Below are 14,107 nucleotides of genomic sequence, written 5' to 3'. Positions count from 1 at the left end.
TTCTCTTTTTTTATTTCCCCCATCCAAGGGCTGGAAACATAACCTATTTAAATAATTCTTAGCTTTGCTTGATTTACACGTTTTGACTCCCAGAAGGCAGCGGTCAGCGTACAAGCTTTCAGTAATGACCTTGCGTGTAAATCTTTTGAGAGGAAATACGCTGCAGCCAGACTGAGGACTGATCAGAAACCCAGGTAGGACCTAACAGAAAACAAACATCTTCTGGTATCTCAGTCATCCCAACTGTCATTTGCAAATCCGATCTAGGGATGATTTGCTTTCGAGACTCTGCAGAATGCTGTGCTTATATAAGCTTTTAACAAATGTGTATGTGAATCAGAGCTTTATTCAGCTTTCAACAAAATGCTGTGAAGTATGAACATACATAATATAATGCCTGTTTGCTAATGATACTTAATGAAATTTCCTCCCAGTAAAATTAGACCACATGTAGCTCGCTTCTGTTAGGATCTCCATACGAAAGGGACCTGCAGTTCTGCAGAGCGGAGGGTTAGTACCGTGTGAGAAGCACCACTTAGAGCCTCAGTTAAACTTGGGAAGCAGCAAGCGGAAGAGCATGTGCTAATTAGAGAGCAGCTGCCCAGAGGAGGCTTGGGGGTGGTGGCTGGAGCATACAGAGGGGAGACCTTCATCCTGCTAGAAGTATATGGGAGTAATGAGCAAATCTCTTCTGCCTTCCTTTGGAGGAACTGGCCATGAAACACAATGTCACGGAAGCCGCCTTCTTTTCCTCTAACCCTCCATGCCCCCAGCCTGATAGCCTGTTTTCTCTTGTTTTCCTACCAAAACGTTAGTCGATCTGTCTAGCTAAGATAAGCGAATGCCAAATCCTGTTTGCTTTTGGGTGCTTACCTTCGTGGTTCTGTGCTCTGGCCCCGTGTCTCACTTTTTGTCCTCACTAACTCAAAGCCCAGGAGTTCCCACCACCCTCTTTTCATGCACCATACCTATTGCGGAGCCTTTGCAAGCCCGACACTGGGTTCATGAAAGAATTTTTTCATTTTGTAAATGCTGGTCTCTTCTTGAGTGTAAAAATTAGGAAACAGGTTTCTTTCCAAAAGTACACTTAGAAGATTTCTAATCTGCCCTCCCTTCCCACCGAGGTTTGTCATTGTGTCATTGCTGTTCTCCGGATTTCTCATTCTTTGAAGAACTGACAAGACTTTACTTGCCCTAACAGATATATAACAGCAAAGAAAAAACCATTAACTGAGAGAAGGCTAAAATGCTATGTTACCTCTCCAAGAAAAAAATGAATTAGGAGCATGGGAACACTCCAAATTGTAGTTAGAAAAGCTTCATCATTAGAGATCATTTTGTGCTTGCAGTTTATAATGATTCACTGTCCAGAGGTGGCATCATTATTACTAGGGGGGAAATATCCCTGCAAGAACAGCACAGCACTAAGCAGTCTCCTAAATTACAGTGTGGAGCTCCAAGAGGCAGTTCAGACAAATATGACCATGTTACAGAGCACAGGATTCTGTAGTGTGTGCGAGGGTTGCAGGAAATTGCTTTTTGCAAGGGAGCCAAAGCAGCCTCGGAAGGTATTGTTCGTGAGCAGCCTTGCATTCAGGCGTTTTGGGAAGCAAACAAGTAACGGGAGATCAGAAGGGGGTGAGCCCCGCTGCCCAGCCTGCCCGTGTGCTGCGGGCTGGGGTGCAGCCAGCCGGGGCTTCCACGGCCGGCGGCAGCTCTGCTCTGCACCGGCTTTGGTGCACGTACCGTAGTCGTAGCACTGATTTACAGGAAAAGAGCGCTTTAGAGGTTTGGTTCTTTCTTTCTTGATTCCCCGGAATCCAGTCTCCTTTCAGATCAGCCACTTGCCGTCCTCAGCCGTGCCGGGTTACCCCCTCTGGGGGTGCTGCCGTCGTGGGCCATGGCCGGGGGGGGCTCTGTGGGCCGGGGGCTTCCTCCGCAGCGTTGGAAGGGCTGGCGTCAGGCACCGCTTCCTTGGGCTCCTTCCAGAGATTGGTCTGGCTCTTCGAATTCGCCAGTTTTGAGGATTTATGACCCAGCTGCAAGACACTTTGCTGGTGGTTTGTGTTGAGCATAGTTCTAGTTTGAAATTGGCTGAATGTTACGCTTTTAAACATGGTATTTTTGGTGCTTTGTTTCTGTCTCTACCCGCAGCCGGAGGTTTTACCGCCTACAGTTGTTCCTAAAGAAACTGTGTTTTATAAAGTCTTCTGACACTAATTCCGAGAACTTTGCCTTTGCTATTTTTACGCACAACACAGTAGAGCCGGTCTTAGTCTGACTAAATCAGACTCATAAGAGGCAGAGGGAAGATAGCATTATTTTTGGATTGGCACCCTGCAAGGTGATGCGAAGCGTTTTGCACCCCTGCGGCTGTCCGTCCCCCGCGTCGGCAGAGGCGCCCGGGGCTCCCCTTAATTCTGCTGTCTGCATTTGGAGTCTTCCTTTCCTGTTTGATGGCAGGCGCTTCTTGTTAGGAATAGGTATATGGCAAAATTCCAGTAGTGTTATTTAGCTGAGAGTCTCCGTGTTCAGACCCCAGCCCTGGGTCTTCATCCTGGAGTTCTCCAGAGCAGCGGTCATCGCCTTTGGAGGCTTTACAGGGCAGTCCCAGTCTGGACTGGGTCATCTAAGCACCACTGGCATGAAGTTGTAACAACAAAAGCGGTTTAAATGTTTGAAGCAGAAGTGGAACTTTTATTTTATATGGATTTTTTTCTACACGGTTACACTCTGTGGCTCAAATGTCCTTTCTGTAGTACAGATTTTAGGAAGCCAATAAATCTCAAGTCCCTTCCACCACAAATACCTGGGCTGGGTCTGTTCTCAAACACTTTGGAGCGTTGCAGCGTGAGCAAACGTGAGTTCATGAGCAGGGGCGGCTGTTGATCTAACAGGATAGCCTCATTTTCTTTATTTTCTGTCTAGCAGACAGAGCTTTTCTAAATCTTTGAAAATGATGATCTTATACCATTCTTATAATTTAATTTAGTGTTTCAGAGAGAGTCTTAATTTTTTGTATAGCGCTGGAGTTTAACTGCCATAATAAAGGACAATTTTGAGGTGATAAAATGCACTAGGGATGTCATTAAATATGCAGCAAAGCTACGACATAATAGAATTAAGCATTAATGAATAACGTACTAGAAATACTAGTCTTCTGTATCAGTTTAGGTCTTCTTTTGTTATGATGAGGTCTAAAGTGAAAAAATGAGACAATAAACAAGTTTAGCAAAAATCAGATTTTAACATGATTCAGTAGAATCTTAATGTGTTGAAAGTTTCCAAGTTGAAGCTGTTGCATATCCACAAGGATGCTTTCCCTTGGATAAATTGTTGCAGTTTCATGTTCTAATGTAATTTTATTATCGGTGCACATTTTATTTTTACAATTGAATTATGATACTGTGGAGACGTAATTTAAAAGCTAGCTCATCTGTACACCAGCGCAGTTGTAAACTTCTTTTACTGGCATACGCAAGAACTTCATAACTCTTGTTAAGTAGGATATTAACTATTTCCAGTAAAGAAACAAAAGTCTGATCCAGAGCCTCATTAGAACCTCGATTTTGGACGTAAGGACCAACTGTCATTTCTGCATCTCTCCGTAAGTCAGGTTTTATGCTTGCGGTTCTTTTTGCTTGAGGATTCTGCATGCTCTGTGCTGATTTAGCCTCCGCATTTCTTTTTCTTCTTGAAATGTGGTAACTCCATGCTCCTGAATTTTCCATTTTCTAGGTCTGTATTTGTTCTGGGTGGAGCTGGGACTACGTTAGCCCAGCAAATGCAGGCAGAACAAAGTCCAAACAGTTTTCTCTGAATATGTCTTGGTCTATTGTAATTTTGTGGGTCAGAATAAATTAATTTCTTTCCATTTCTGACTGGACAGGACGGCAGGAGCTTTTCTAACAGTGACCTAATTTCTGTAGATGAAAGTTTCGTTGTATGGCACCTGCCGGAACCGGTGCTGGAACGGATCGCGCCGGGGCATCTCCCGTGGGCTGCACGTCACTGCTTTAACGGGGAGGGGGATCAGTACTGACAGCCAACCTCTGCTGCTGGGCCAGTGCTTGAGAGCCCACGGATGAAGCCTGCTGACGGCCTCAGAGCGGCTCCGGCCGAACCGTCACACTCGCGGCGCCTCGTCCCTTGATGGGACGGGGAGTATTTGAGGTTCAGCAACGTCACCAGGATTTATCTGGCAAGCTTGGTTTACTGTGAATTTACAGGTTTGGGAGTGGGGCTGGAAATTCTCCTACACTGGCTTGACTTATTTAAAATCTTAGTATCTCTCGCATGAGGCCGATGACAAGTCCTGTAAAGTGGACATTAGGGGGTTTATTCTGGTTTTTATTTAAAACAATAAATATGAATTCCTCCATATAAAAAAGAATCACCTTAAAACTCCTGACACGCAGGCTCCGGCTATACAATGTTCACTGTTCTCCAAAGCAGACGTGTGAGTCATGTATCGACTTCCCCGTGATCGTTCTTGGAAGATTTTGTGGCTTTCGTGTCAGTTGTTTGGATAACTCTCTTTCGCCGGTGAGGAGTTTGACGGCAAGTAAGCTGGCAGGCCCGGCTGTATTTCAAGAATATGAAATAATCTTTATCATTCCGATTCCTTTAGGACATAATTCTGCTTTATCAGGAAATATCCTCAATTGTGGTATCAGAGTTTTCACGGGGGAAGAATACTGCTTTTTTTAAACTCAGTCTTCAGTGTTACTGCCAGTGGTTTCTTTTTCTTCGACAGAATATATGAAGTTTAGAAGTAAAATTCATTGCAGCTAATAAATTGTATATGCAGGATATATAAATATATGCCAAAACCCAGCAGTGAGATATAAAATGTACAACACAATGAAAAAAAACCCCTGTATGCCTTTGATGTTTACTTTGTTTCTCCTCCTTTGGGCTATCCCAGACTCATGTCAGACGGTTGGACTTGTTTCTCCTTGGGCAATGTGGGGTGTGCTGCTCGCTGGGTTCCCTTCGCCGAGCATCCGCGCCCCTGGGTGGGGGCACCGCGGGGCTGCGCCCGCTCCCTGGCGGGTTTCTTTCGGGGGGCACCAGAGTTGTGGGTTTTGTCGTTTCGATTAAAAAAATCTACATATCACCTGGACTTAACCTGACCTTTTCTTGCCCTTCCCAATAAACCTTCATTAAAATCACCATTTTTGGGTGTTTTCTCTGCTGGTGTGCAGTGAGAAAGGTCTTCAAATCCCTGTCAGAGGGGGAGCAGCCGGGCCAAGCCGGGCTGTGCCAAGCCAAGCCAAGCCAGGCTGGGCCGTGCCGTGCCAAGCCAAGCTGAGCTGTGCCATGCCATGCCATGCCGAGCCAGGTTGGGCCGTGCCGAGCCGAGCCAGGCCAAGCCGAGCCGGGCCATGCCGGGCTGCCTCTGCAGTAGGGCTTCGGGGACATGCTGCCCGCCAACGGGCTGGGAAGAAGAGGAGAAGGGTGGAGGGGAATGCAAGAGCCTCCCCCGGCCAAGCCGAGGACAGGGGCTTGCACTAGCTGCAGGCTCAGATTCTCTTCGGCACAAAACCGAACAAGCGTCGGCCCGTGCCGTTCCCCACCAGCAGCCTCGTGAGCACGACGGACCGGGCCGGGGGGACGGTCCTTACGAGCCCTCAGCTGCTTGTGTTCGCACGGAGCCGGCTGCTTCGCGTGCCGTTCCCGTCACTGTAACAGGCGTCCAGGAGGGTCTTCGTAGATAAATCATCCGAAAAAGTGTTAAATTGTCTCTTTTGCTACCTGATAATCCAATTAAGCGGTGATAAGAAAAATAGCTTTTGGATAATTTCAGGGAAGCAGAATAATGTACTTAGTGTTGCACAAGAATCAAAATATCACATAATCGTGGGTATCCATGGATACTGAAGCAACACTTTGATTACTAGATACATCCATTACCCTTAAATACCCGAGTTAGGTGTTTAGTGCCCCAAACAATTTAACGCATGACTGCTTGAACTTGCGCAGAGAATTCTCCTGAGGTTTTGCCTTTCAGAGGCTCGGCACAGGATCTGTCAGCAGGCGAAAGGAAAGCAGCTATGATATTTTTAAGGCTCTGTGTCTTCTTCCAAGTTCCTGCGTGCTTTGCAACTGCTGCCACCCAGATGGCTCAATTCGCCCGCCTGTCCGCGAGCTGCCTGGGAACTGGAGCATTATGTGATGTGGCCTGATCTCTATCCCACCTCTGTGACATATGAGTGGGATTCCCGTGAAAAAAGTCATATGATAATCCTTTACAGAGCTTGCGCTGTTGGGACTGGCTCCGCAGCGGACGGGTGGGCTTGATGTTGTGTCTCTGCAGCGCCAGACCTTTTATCACGGCGGGATGAGCACGTTGGCTCTTTCACGGCATTGGATCCATCCTGAATTGGTGTTGAAGCCATGATTTCTCCACCTGAGTTTTGACTTCTCCGGTTTGTTTTGAGAGCAGGAATGGGAACTCTGGAAACAAGCCGCCTCTGCACAGAGGCTGTTGTGGGTCCTGAAGGTGGCCGTGGGGCTCTACGCGTGGTCTGAGCAGGGTCCCCGGCCACCAGCTTGGCTTTTTCCTTTCTGTTGCACAAAAGGATCCAGTCCTCTTTCCTAGCGTTGGTAGTGAGAAAATACAGTGCAAAAGGGAAGAAGTAAAATGGGCATTTAAAAAGTGCTTTGATAGTGAGCCTTGGACGTATGATTGTTTGGCCATGATTTTGTAGCGGTGGCTCCAGCACCTTCTCGGGGTGGGCATCTGAGCAGGCAGCACAACGTGGGTACTTTGGCATCTGCTCCTGCTCCTGAGTGTGGCGGGGCCGGGTTCGGTGCCTGCACTTGACCATCCATGCAACGCCGGGTGCTTTTGGAATGTGAAAATGCCGTATGAGTCAGGAGGTTGAAGACAGGAAAAGTTTGAGCAGAAACTTTTCATTTTTTCATCTTTTGTACAGATTAGCATTTTTGTTATTTTAATGCTTTTTAATGCTTTTTTCTGCTTTTTTGTACTCGCAAAATGTCTTTTATATTATCAGAGTTCAAAACGAACTTCCTTGAATGTCTCTATGAAAGTTTTCGTAGCAAAACACTTTCTTGAGGATACTTGCGAAGCAGAATCTTACGTATGTGTTCTGTTGGAAAGGGGAAAAAGAAGAAAGCTGGCGTCCTATGCAGGCAGAGAAAGAATGGGCTTAGACCCTTGTTCCTGACAGTAATTGAACAAACTGAATCCTTCCTGTAAGCCATTTTGATAAAAGTAAAAGCAGGAAACCAAGAAACAGATGTCATCTCAGCCCACTTGTTGCACGACTAGTCCTTTTCAGTCTGCCTTTGCTAACCTGCCCATCTCGTTTTTTCTGATCACCCTTCCTGCTCTTTCTTCACTGAGCTGCAGGACGGGCTTGTTCTCTTCCTAGCTGAATAGCAATTGCCTGCAAAAAAGGACAAAAAAATTCTGGTGAGTAGTAATTGGGGGAGGGAAGTGGGATTTCACGCTTCCTAAGTCTGTTTGTAAACTGAGACTAAACTCAACTGCAGCTTTGGCTGGAGGGGGTGAGGGGGGAGCGCGAGGGTCGTCCCCCGGACCCCGCAGCCTGGGGACTGCCGTGCTCACACGCGAGGGCTGGGGTCCCCCGTCGTGCCTGAGAGCATCGTGCCTCCTCTGCCCCGGGGCTTTGGTCTCGGTTTTGAGGCTGTTCCTTGGCTGAAAGTCAGCATGGTTGTCTGTTGCGGCTGGCCATGGCGCAGCCCCGCGGACGGGCGTAGCACCTGTGCCCGGGCTGTCGGTGGGCGACGGGCAGGGCGCTGGGAGGGCCGAGGTGCGAGTCCCACACCTCTCTGGGAAGGGAGGAAGCTCACATTTCTGGATGACTCTTTTAATCATGGGGTGGGAGGGAGAAACCAGAATCTCCTGTGTAGCTCCTCATTTTTTTCCTCCTACAGGTCCCTAATAATGACTGTTTCCAATTCAGATAAAATGGAGATTGTTGTTGTAGGTAAAATTAATTGTATGACTTTTTATTTTAATGAGAAAAACTGAAGATCTAGCAACAGCAAAAAAAAAAATTGGTCTATAAATTTTCTTTTTCAGCCTGGCAGCCAATCCAAAAAATCAGGTATTTGTACATCCTTAATTGCCAGCATCCTGAGCGATGCCTTAAGATAAATTTCCTCTGTCTCCAGCATCACTTAATTAAAACTTCTCCAGAAGCATGTCAGAGAGCGGGGGCCGTTGTAAGGATCAAAGCGAAACTGAAGGGCGTTCTCTTTGTGCAGAGATTAAGTAGAAATGGCATTTCTTAAGACAGAGACGCAGCTACAATGAGTCTTGTCAGTGACTTAATGAAGTTCCGAGGGCTCTTCTACTAGAAATACAATTTGGGGGAAAACTTGTTTTTCACCAGCCAAGGAGAAAGGACCCAACTTCACTTCGCATTTTGTTTTTTTGCCAAAAAAAAATCTGGAGGTGCTCTTAATTTCACTTGAAATGTTAGCATTTCTGTGTTTTCTGAGTGCTGCCAGTGGCTCACGGTGTGGGGAATTTTAATGCCGGGAACAATCCCAAACAGTCAGGTCAGTTTGCCAAAGTGGCACAAACCACTGGGAAAACTAGAAGCTGTAAAACCAAATAATTTTCAGGTTATTGTTTGAGGAAATGGTTTGCCTTGTTGTCTTATCCTTTTGATAGATTATTGTGCGTTTTCACAGCTTACTTGTTGGACAAAGGCGCATCTGGAAAGGCTGAACCCACCAAGTCTGCTGCCGATGTTCCCATCCCAGATTTGATGTTATTAGAAAAACATTTGCTGGCAGCAGGGAAGGATGAAGAAGATGCCAATGTTAGACTTCAATACATAGCTGAGAAGAGAAAGGGTGTTGTTTCAGGGGTGGGGGTGTATAGAACTGCCTGCCTCATCACCGTTATTGTGACCACCCTTCATATACCGATTCCTGGGAACTTCTAGAAATCCATCGTTAAAAGAGTTAAACGTTTGCTTGCAGAATTGTTTGAACGATGTATCTTACCTACTGCAGTTCACATCTCTTTTATGCATCTCCAACACCCATTATCTTCACAACGGTTTCTGCATTTGGTTGCAGAATCCCAGTTACCTGCTCTTTTCACCCACTAGAGAGAAATAACCGTAGCAAACAATAGGAACCCTCTTTGTTGACAGCTCATTTAAAGCGTGGCACTGCTAGTGGGACCAGTCCCAGGACGACTGGGAGGCTCCCGGTGCCGCGCAGCCCGCGGCCGCCGGAGCGGTGCAGAGCAGCCCCGTCGCAGCGTGGGTCCGACTCCCGAACTGCCATTCATCGCCATAGCAGTTTGTAGCAAGTTAGAGCATTTGCCGCTTCTCCAGCCATCCGAGGTAATATATTACTGCAGAAATCCTATGACAAAATCCTTAATTTGCAACTTGCACATTTATACCGCTTAATTCCCTTGGAGGTTTTTACCATGGGAGCACTGTGAATTAGCTTGACAGTTTAAATAACTGCGCACATGTGCTTCCCATCATAAGAAGAATGCAAGATGAGAATATGAAAGTTAAACTTATTCTATATGTGCCATTTGGACAATATACACCCAATTCCTTGGGCATCTGTTATTCCTAAGGAGTGAAAAATGATGTGTGCCTCTGCCTGCCATGAGGTCCTCTGCCGAGATCGAAGCACTTTTATTCAAGCTCATAAGCTTGGATGTAAACAGAAAGTAATGTGACTGGTGTAGTCGGGTGGCTGGGATGGATCACCCTGCTGCCACAGTAAGAGCTTGTGCTCTGATGTCAAATGCTGCCTGGTGTGGGCTTGAGCGAAACAAAGCAAATAAGAAAATAAAACACGTTGACCCATTTTGGTGACTGGGAGCACATATTAGTCAATTTGTAATAGTGTCACTTTCTTGGAAGAGACAGTAGCAGTTTAAAATCAGAATATCCATCAACGTGTCTGAATTGTATTATCTGGGTCTTGGTCCTCTTGCATCTTACTTCTCTGCCTTTTGTATTTGCCCTTGATCTGCCTTGTGTGGCTCTAGCTGTTTCTGTTCCCGACGTTGCTTCAGGGAGTGCTTTCTCATGCTGGTCGCTGCTGCTGCTGTTACAGTATTGTGGTTACTGAAGGTAACTACAGTTAGTAGTGAAAGTATTGTCGTCGCCATGCTGTAAATAAAATAATTGGGGTTTAATCATTGATATTTGCCATTTATCTGTAATTCCCGCTTACTATTTATCTATAATTCCTTGGTGCCAGAGGCGGCACAAGGGTTAACAGGGTATCCAACCAGCCACTCCATTTGGGAAAGCTCTTCCACCATCCCGGCCGTAAGAGCAGCTCTCCCTCTGGCTCCGGCTGAGTGCATAGCATCCGGCCACTGCACCCCTGCCGTAACTGGCACGTTAAAAACGGAGCTCTGCTACCTCCCTTCGCCAGTGGGCAAGTAGTAAAAAACTCTCTATCGCCAAAAGAACCTGAAATCTGACCTCCCAAATTCCACCCTCTTCCCTTTCTCCACCCTGACTCCTCTTTTCTTTAAAAAAGCCGTGGAAATCACATACTTTGAAGCTGTACATTGCGTTAGAGGCTTTTTTCCTCACTATTGAGAGCCTGGCCACAGCTGTCTCTCTGTCCAAAGATGCTCAGTTCAGCTGTAATCATTATTGACTATAATAAGATTTTTGGCTTCTCCATCCAGGCAATAGCGATTGCATGACCCACACAATAGGTGTAATTAGTGTCAGGGTGGGTTGCTGAGCTAGCAGCCTTCCCAACGATTGTAGCCTTTTTTTCAAGCACTTAAGTCATGTAGGTCGCTATTATTTAATATTAAATACTGATTTTTTTCTTAAATAATGGTTTTACAACAACAATGTATCACCTGATCTAGTTTGGGGTTTTTTGTTTGTTTGTTTTTTCTTTTTTCCCCTGGATACAGGGATTCTTTAATGTATATAGACTCCTAACTGCAGAAATACTACTGGCACGGGTGCCAGGTCCGAGACCCTCTTGCTCCTGCTTCTCCCTGCTCGCCCGGTGGGGTGGTCGTTTCTCTGCGGTGGAGCCGTGGTATCGGGACGAGCACCTGTAAGCATTCTTCTATCCTGATTTAAAAGGTTCTTAAAGTGACATCCTGGTGCAGTAATTAGAAATGAGAAGTGCTGGGGAGTATTGCTCCGCGTGCCTGTCTGCTGGTGTCCGTTCTTTGGGGCTGAATTTCCAACGCATTCGTGAGAGAGCTCGTTTTTTCTGAATGAAAGCAACGGAGAGCTACGAGGGATTGCAGCAGAACTTCGCAGCAGCTTCAGATGTGTCTAAATAATGGCTCCATCCAGCAGGCGAAAGCCCTTTGTCTCGACACTGTAAAATATATCCTCTCCTGTTCTGCTGTGTCAAAGTGGGAGCCTCTTGAAAGGACACCGTGGAAGGGGTGTATAAATTTTCAAGTGACAAATCTCAGAGCCTTGTAACAGTTTGTGGGTTGGGCTGGTTAGTTGGTTGTTTTTTTGGTTTTTTTTTTCTTTTCTCTCAACGAATTCTCCCAAGTTGCCACATCCCTTATTTAATACGAGAAATAGGAGTCTCTCGTGGGAGAGCCAAAGCGGCTTGGCTTGGCGTGATGGGGCGCCCGGGAGGGCACGAGGACTTTCCGGGAGCCGCTAATAACTTTAAATTCCCCTTAGGCATGGTGCCAGGATGGAGGGATTTTTTGTCAGGAGGCACTGATGGCTTCCCCCGGGTCTCCAGCTGCCTGCGGGCACCCGGCGCCGCCTCGGCCCTGCCTGCGGAGCTGGAGGCTCCGGCTCCGAGCCAGGGCTGGCGGGGGTGCTTCTATCAATCGGCGCGGCATCCGCGCCTGGTGGGGCGTTTCAGGGCAGCTCCATGACGCTGCCCAGGGGGTTGGGTTGATTCCGACTAATTTGGGGGAACAAAAAAAAAAAGAGCATTTAAAATGTTTGAACTTTTTGAACTTGTTAGCAATGAGACTCTTTCCTCATTTGAAATTTAAGTTTACTTTTAAAAATCAGTTTTGTTTCGTTTTAAAGAAAACAATCAGATTGCAATAATTTCGAGTTGTAATAATTGTGAAACAAAATGAAACATTCTGTGTGAGTCAGAGAAAAACTTGGGGGTTATTATTCTGTTTTATTCTTTCTCAGCCTTTCCTTTTCACCATTTTATTTCTTCCCACCAAAACCAATCTTTTTTTTCCCCCGGAGATTTTGGATCAGGTAGTAGCAACAGACCTGGCTTGCCTTCAGGCAACCTCTGCGTCTTAGCTTCTCTACGTCTAAAATAAGGAAAAACGATCCTGACCTACTTTGTAAAGTGCTCAGAGATCTGCAGAAGAGCCACGTTTTGCAATTTTAAAAGCGTGCATTTGCTCTTTCCGAATGTTCAGTGGTTTTCCTCCAGGTGCTCGTACGTCTGCTTCGCCGTGGTTCAGGATGGTGATGTTACCCTTCGGCAGACGGCAGGCAGCGTGTGCTGACGGATGAGCCGCCTCCTCTGCCTTCTTTCCCCGAGAACACCTTCTGTATTACTTCATTTAACAGTACTCTTAAATCTGTAGTTTAAAGTGTATCTGTGAACAGCTCCTTTGTCCTGCTGTCTTTTAATTAACTCATCCTCACTGCTGTTTCTTATTATGCATCTCTGATACTTTATTAATTAACACACTGTGCAGTATACTGAGGAAGTTGGTATCTAAGTTGTCGTAAAAGATGAAAGTGTTTGTTGCAGAGATACAAAATAATGAAGGCAAAAGTGTGTTTTCATCTGCCAACAATGGCAAGCAGAATGTCACTGGAGATGTGATTTTTTTCTTTTCTTTTTTTTCCCTAAAACAAGCTAAATAACTGTAATATATGAACTGTGCTAAAACTGAGTATTTTTTAGTATGGATGTATTTTTCACTATTACTGTGTTGATACTATTTTTTTCAATGTTGCCTGTGTATTTATGAGAAGTCCAGTTCACAGACATGTACGTTATCTTGAGGCCTCAATTGCTTGGGCATCTTCATTTCATTTGGTGATGGACGTTTGAATGAGTAAGGATTTTCTTGAACTGTCTTTGCTTTGCTAATATCTCAAACCCTTTGCTGTTCTTATTCCAGATAAATTGTTTCAGTGGAAGCATTTTCCCTCAATATCCTTCAACTTGCAAAATAACAAAGAATCTCAGCTCTTCACCGAGATAAAGTTTGTCCAATGCGTTATTAACATCGCTTGCCTTTCAGCCTGTTGTTGGGCTTTTTTTAAATCAGTTCAGGTCGTTGTTTGGTTGGTTTTGGTTTTTTTAATCCCTCTACTGAGTGGTTGATTTTGGTTTTCTATGATACTGTTTTTTCCCATCTGTTTAATCTGTTTCCCTACCCAGGCACACAGACTGTGTGTATCCCAATGAGCGCTCTGTGCAAAAAAATACGGATTTTTCTATGAATTTCTACGATTCTACGAATCCCTCAAGATGCCTGACATGAAGATTAAGTGCTCTGTAAGGGCAGCGATTGGATCGGAGAGTTGCTCTTCCTCCCAGGCTCCCCCTTCCAGCCATGCATATCTCCCACTGCCTTTCCTGTGCTCTCCAGTGATAGAGTCCTTTTCTTCTTTCTTCTTTCTTCTTTCTTAAACAGGTGGGCTCTGCATTGCTCAGTCCCTGAAAATCCCCCAGGATCGCAAGGACAAGACCATCGACTTTGATAAAATTATCAAGCAGCTCCTAGAAACTCCCAATGCCAGGGCCATCGTCATTTTTGCCAATGATGAGGACATAAAGTAAGGATGACTGAGGGAATTAATTCATTTGTGCTTGATAGCTATGCAGAAAAGAGAAAGCAAGTCAGAAAATGAACAATGAAGTGGAAATGTCTGTTGGTAAGAGCAATGTGGGGATGTGGAGTTTACACTCTGGAGGGCAGCAGCGGGTATGGAGGTGCTGCTGTTGCTGCCCTGGCTTGCGTGGCGCCCCAGACCGTGCGTCGCTGTAGTGGGGGGACGGGAATGTTCATCAAGGTCTGGAAGCTTTTCCTGTCATAGGGTTGCCCACACATGGGAAGGCAGACCTGACCTTACCTCTCAAAGGGGCATTAAGAAGATGCCCCTATCTCCAAGCTGAT

The 14,107-nt window shown here is 45.9% G+C and overlaps 1 protein-coding gene across 2 annotated transcripts in view; it reads left to right on the top strand.

Annotated features, from left to right (window-relative positions):
• GRM7 (glutamate metabotropic receptor 7) overlaps positions 1 to 14,107 on the top strand; it is a gene marked incomplete at its 3' end in the record, with an annotated part of 304,230 nt that overhangs the window by 148,408 nt on the left and 141,715 nt on the right. For both annotated transcript variants that reach the window (XM_082004663.1, XM_082004662.1), the window contains exon 3: positions 13,625 to 13,766. In XM_082004663.1, the coding sequence (XP_081860789.1) occupies positions 13,625 to 13,766 (142 nt within the window). The remainder of the gene's footprint in view (positions 1 to 13,624; positions 13,767 to 14,107) is intronic.

This window comes from Phaethon aethereus, assembly GCF_964289735.1.
Source record: "Phaethon aethereus genome assembly, chromosome: 11".
NCBI classification, from domain to species: Eukaryota; Metazoa; Chordata; class Aves; order Phaethontiformes; family Phaethontidae; genus Phaethon; species Phaethon aethereus.
The sequence above is the reverse complement of the archived record's forward strand: the minus strand, read 5'-3'. Positions and strand labels throughout refer to the sequence as shown.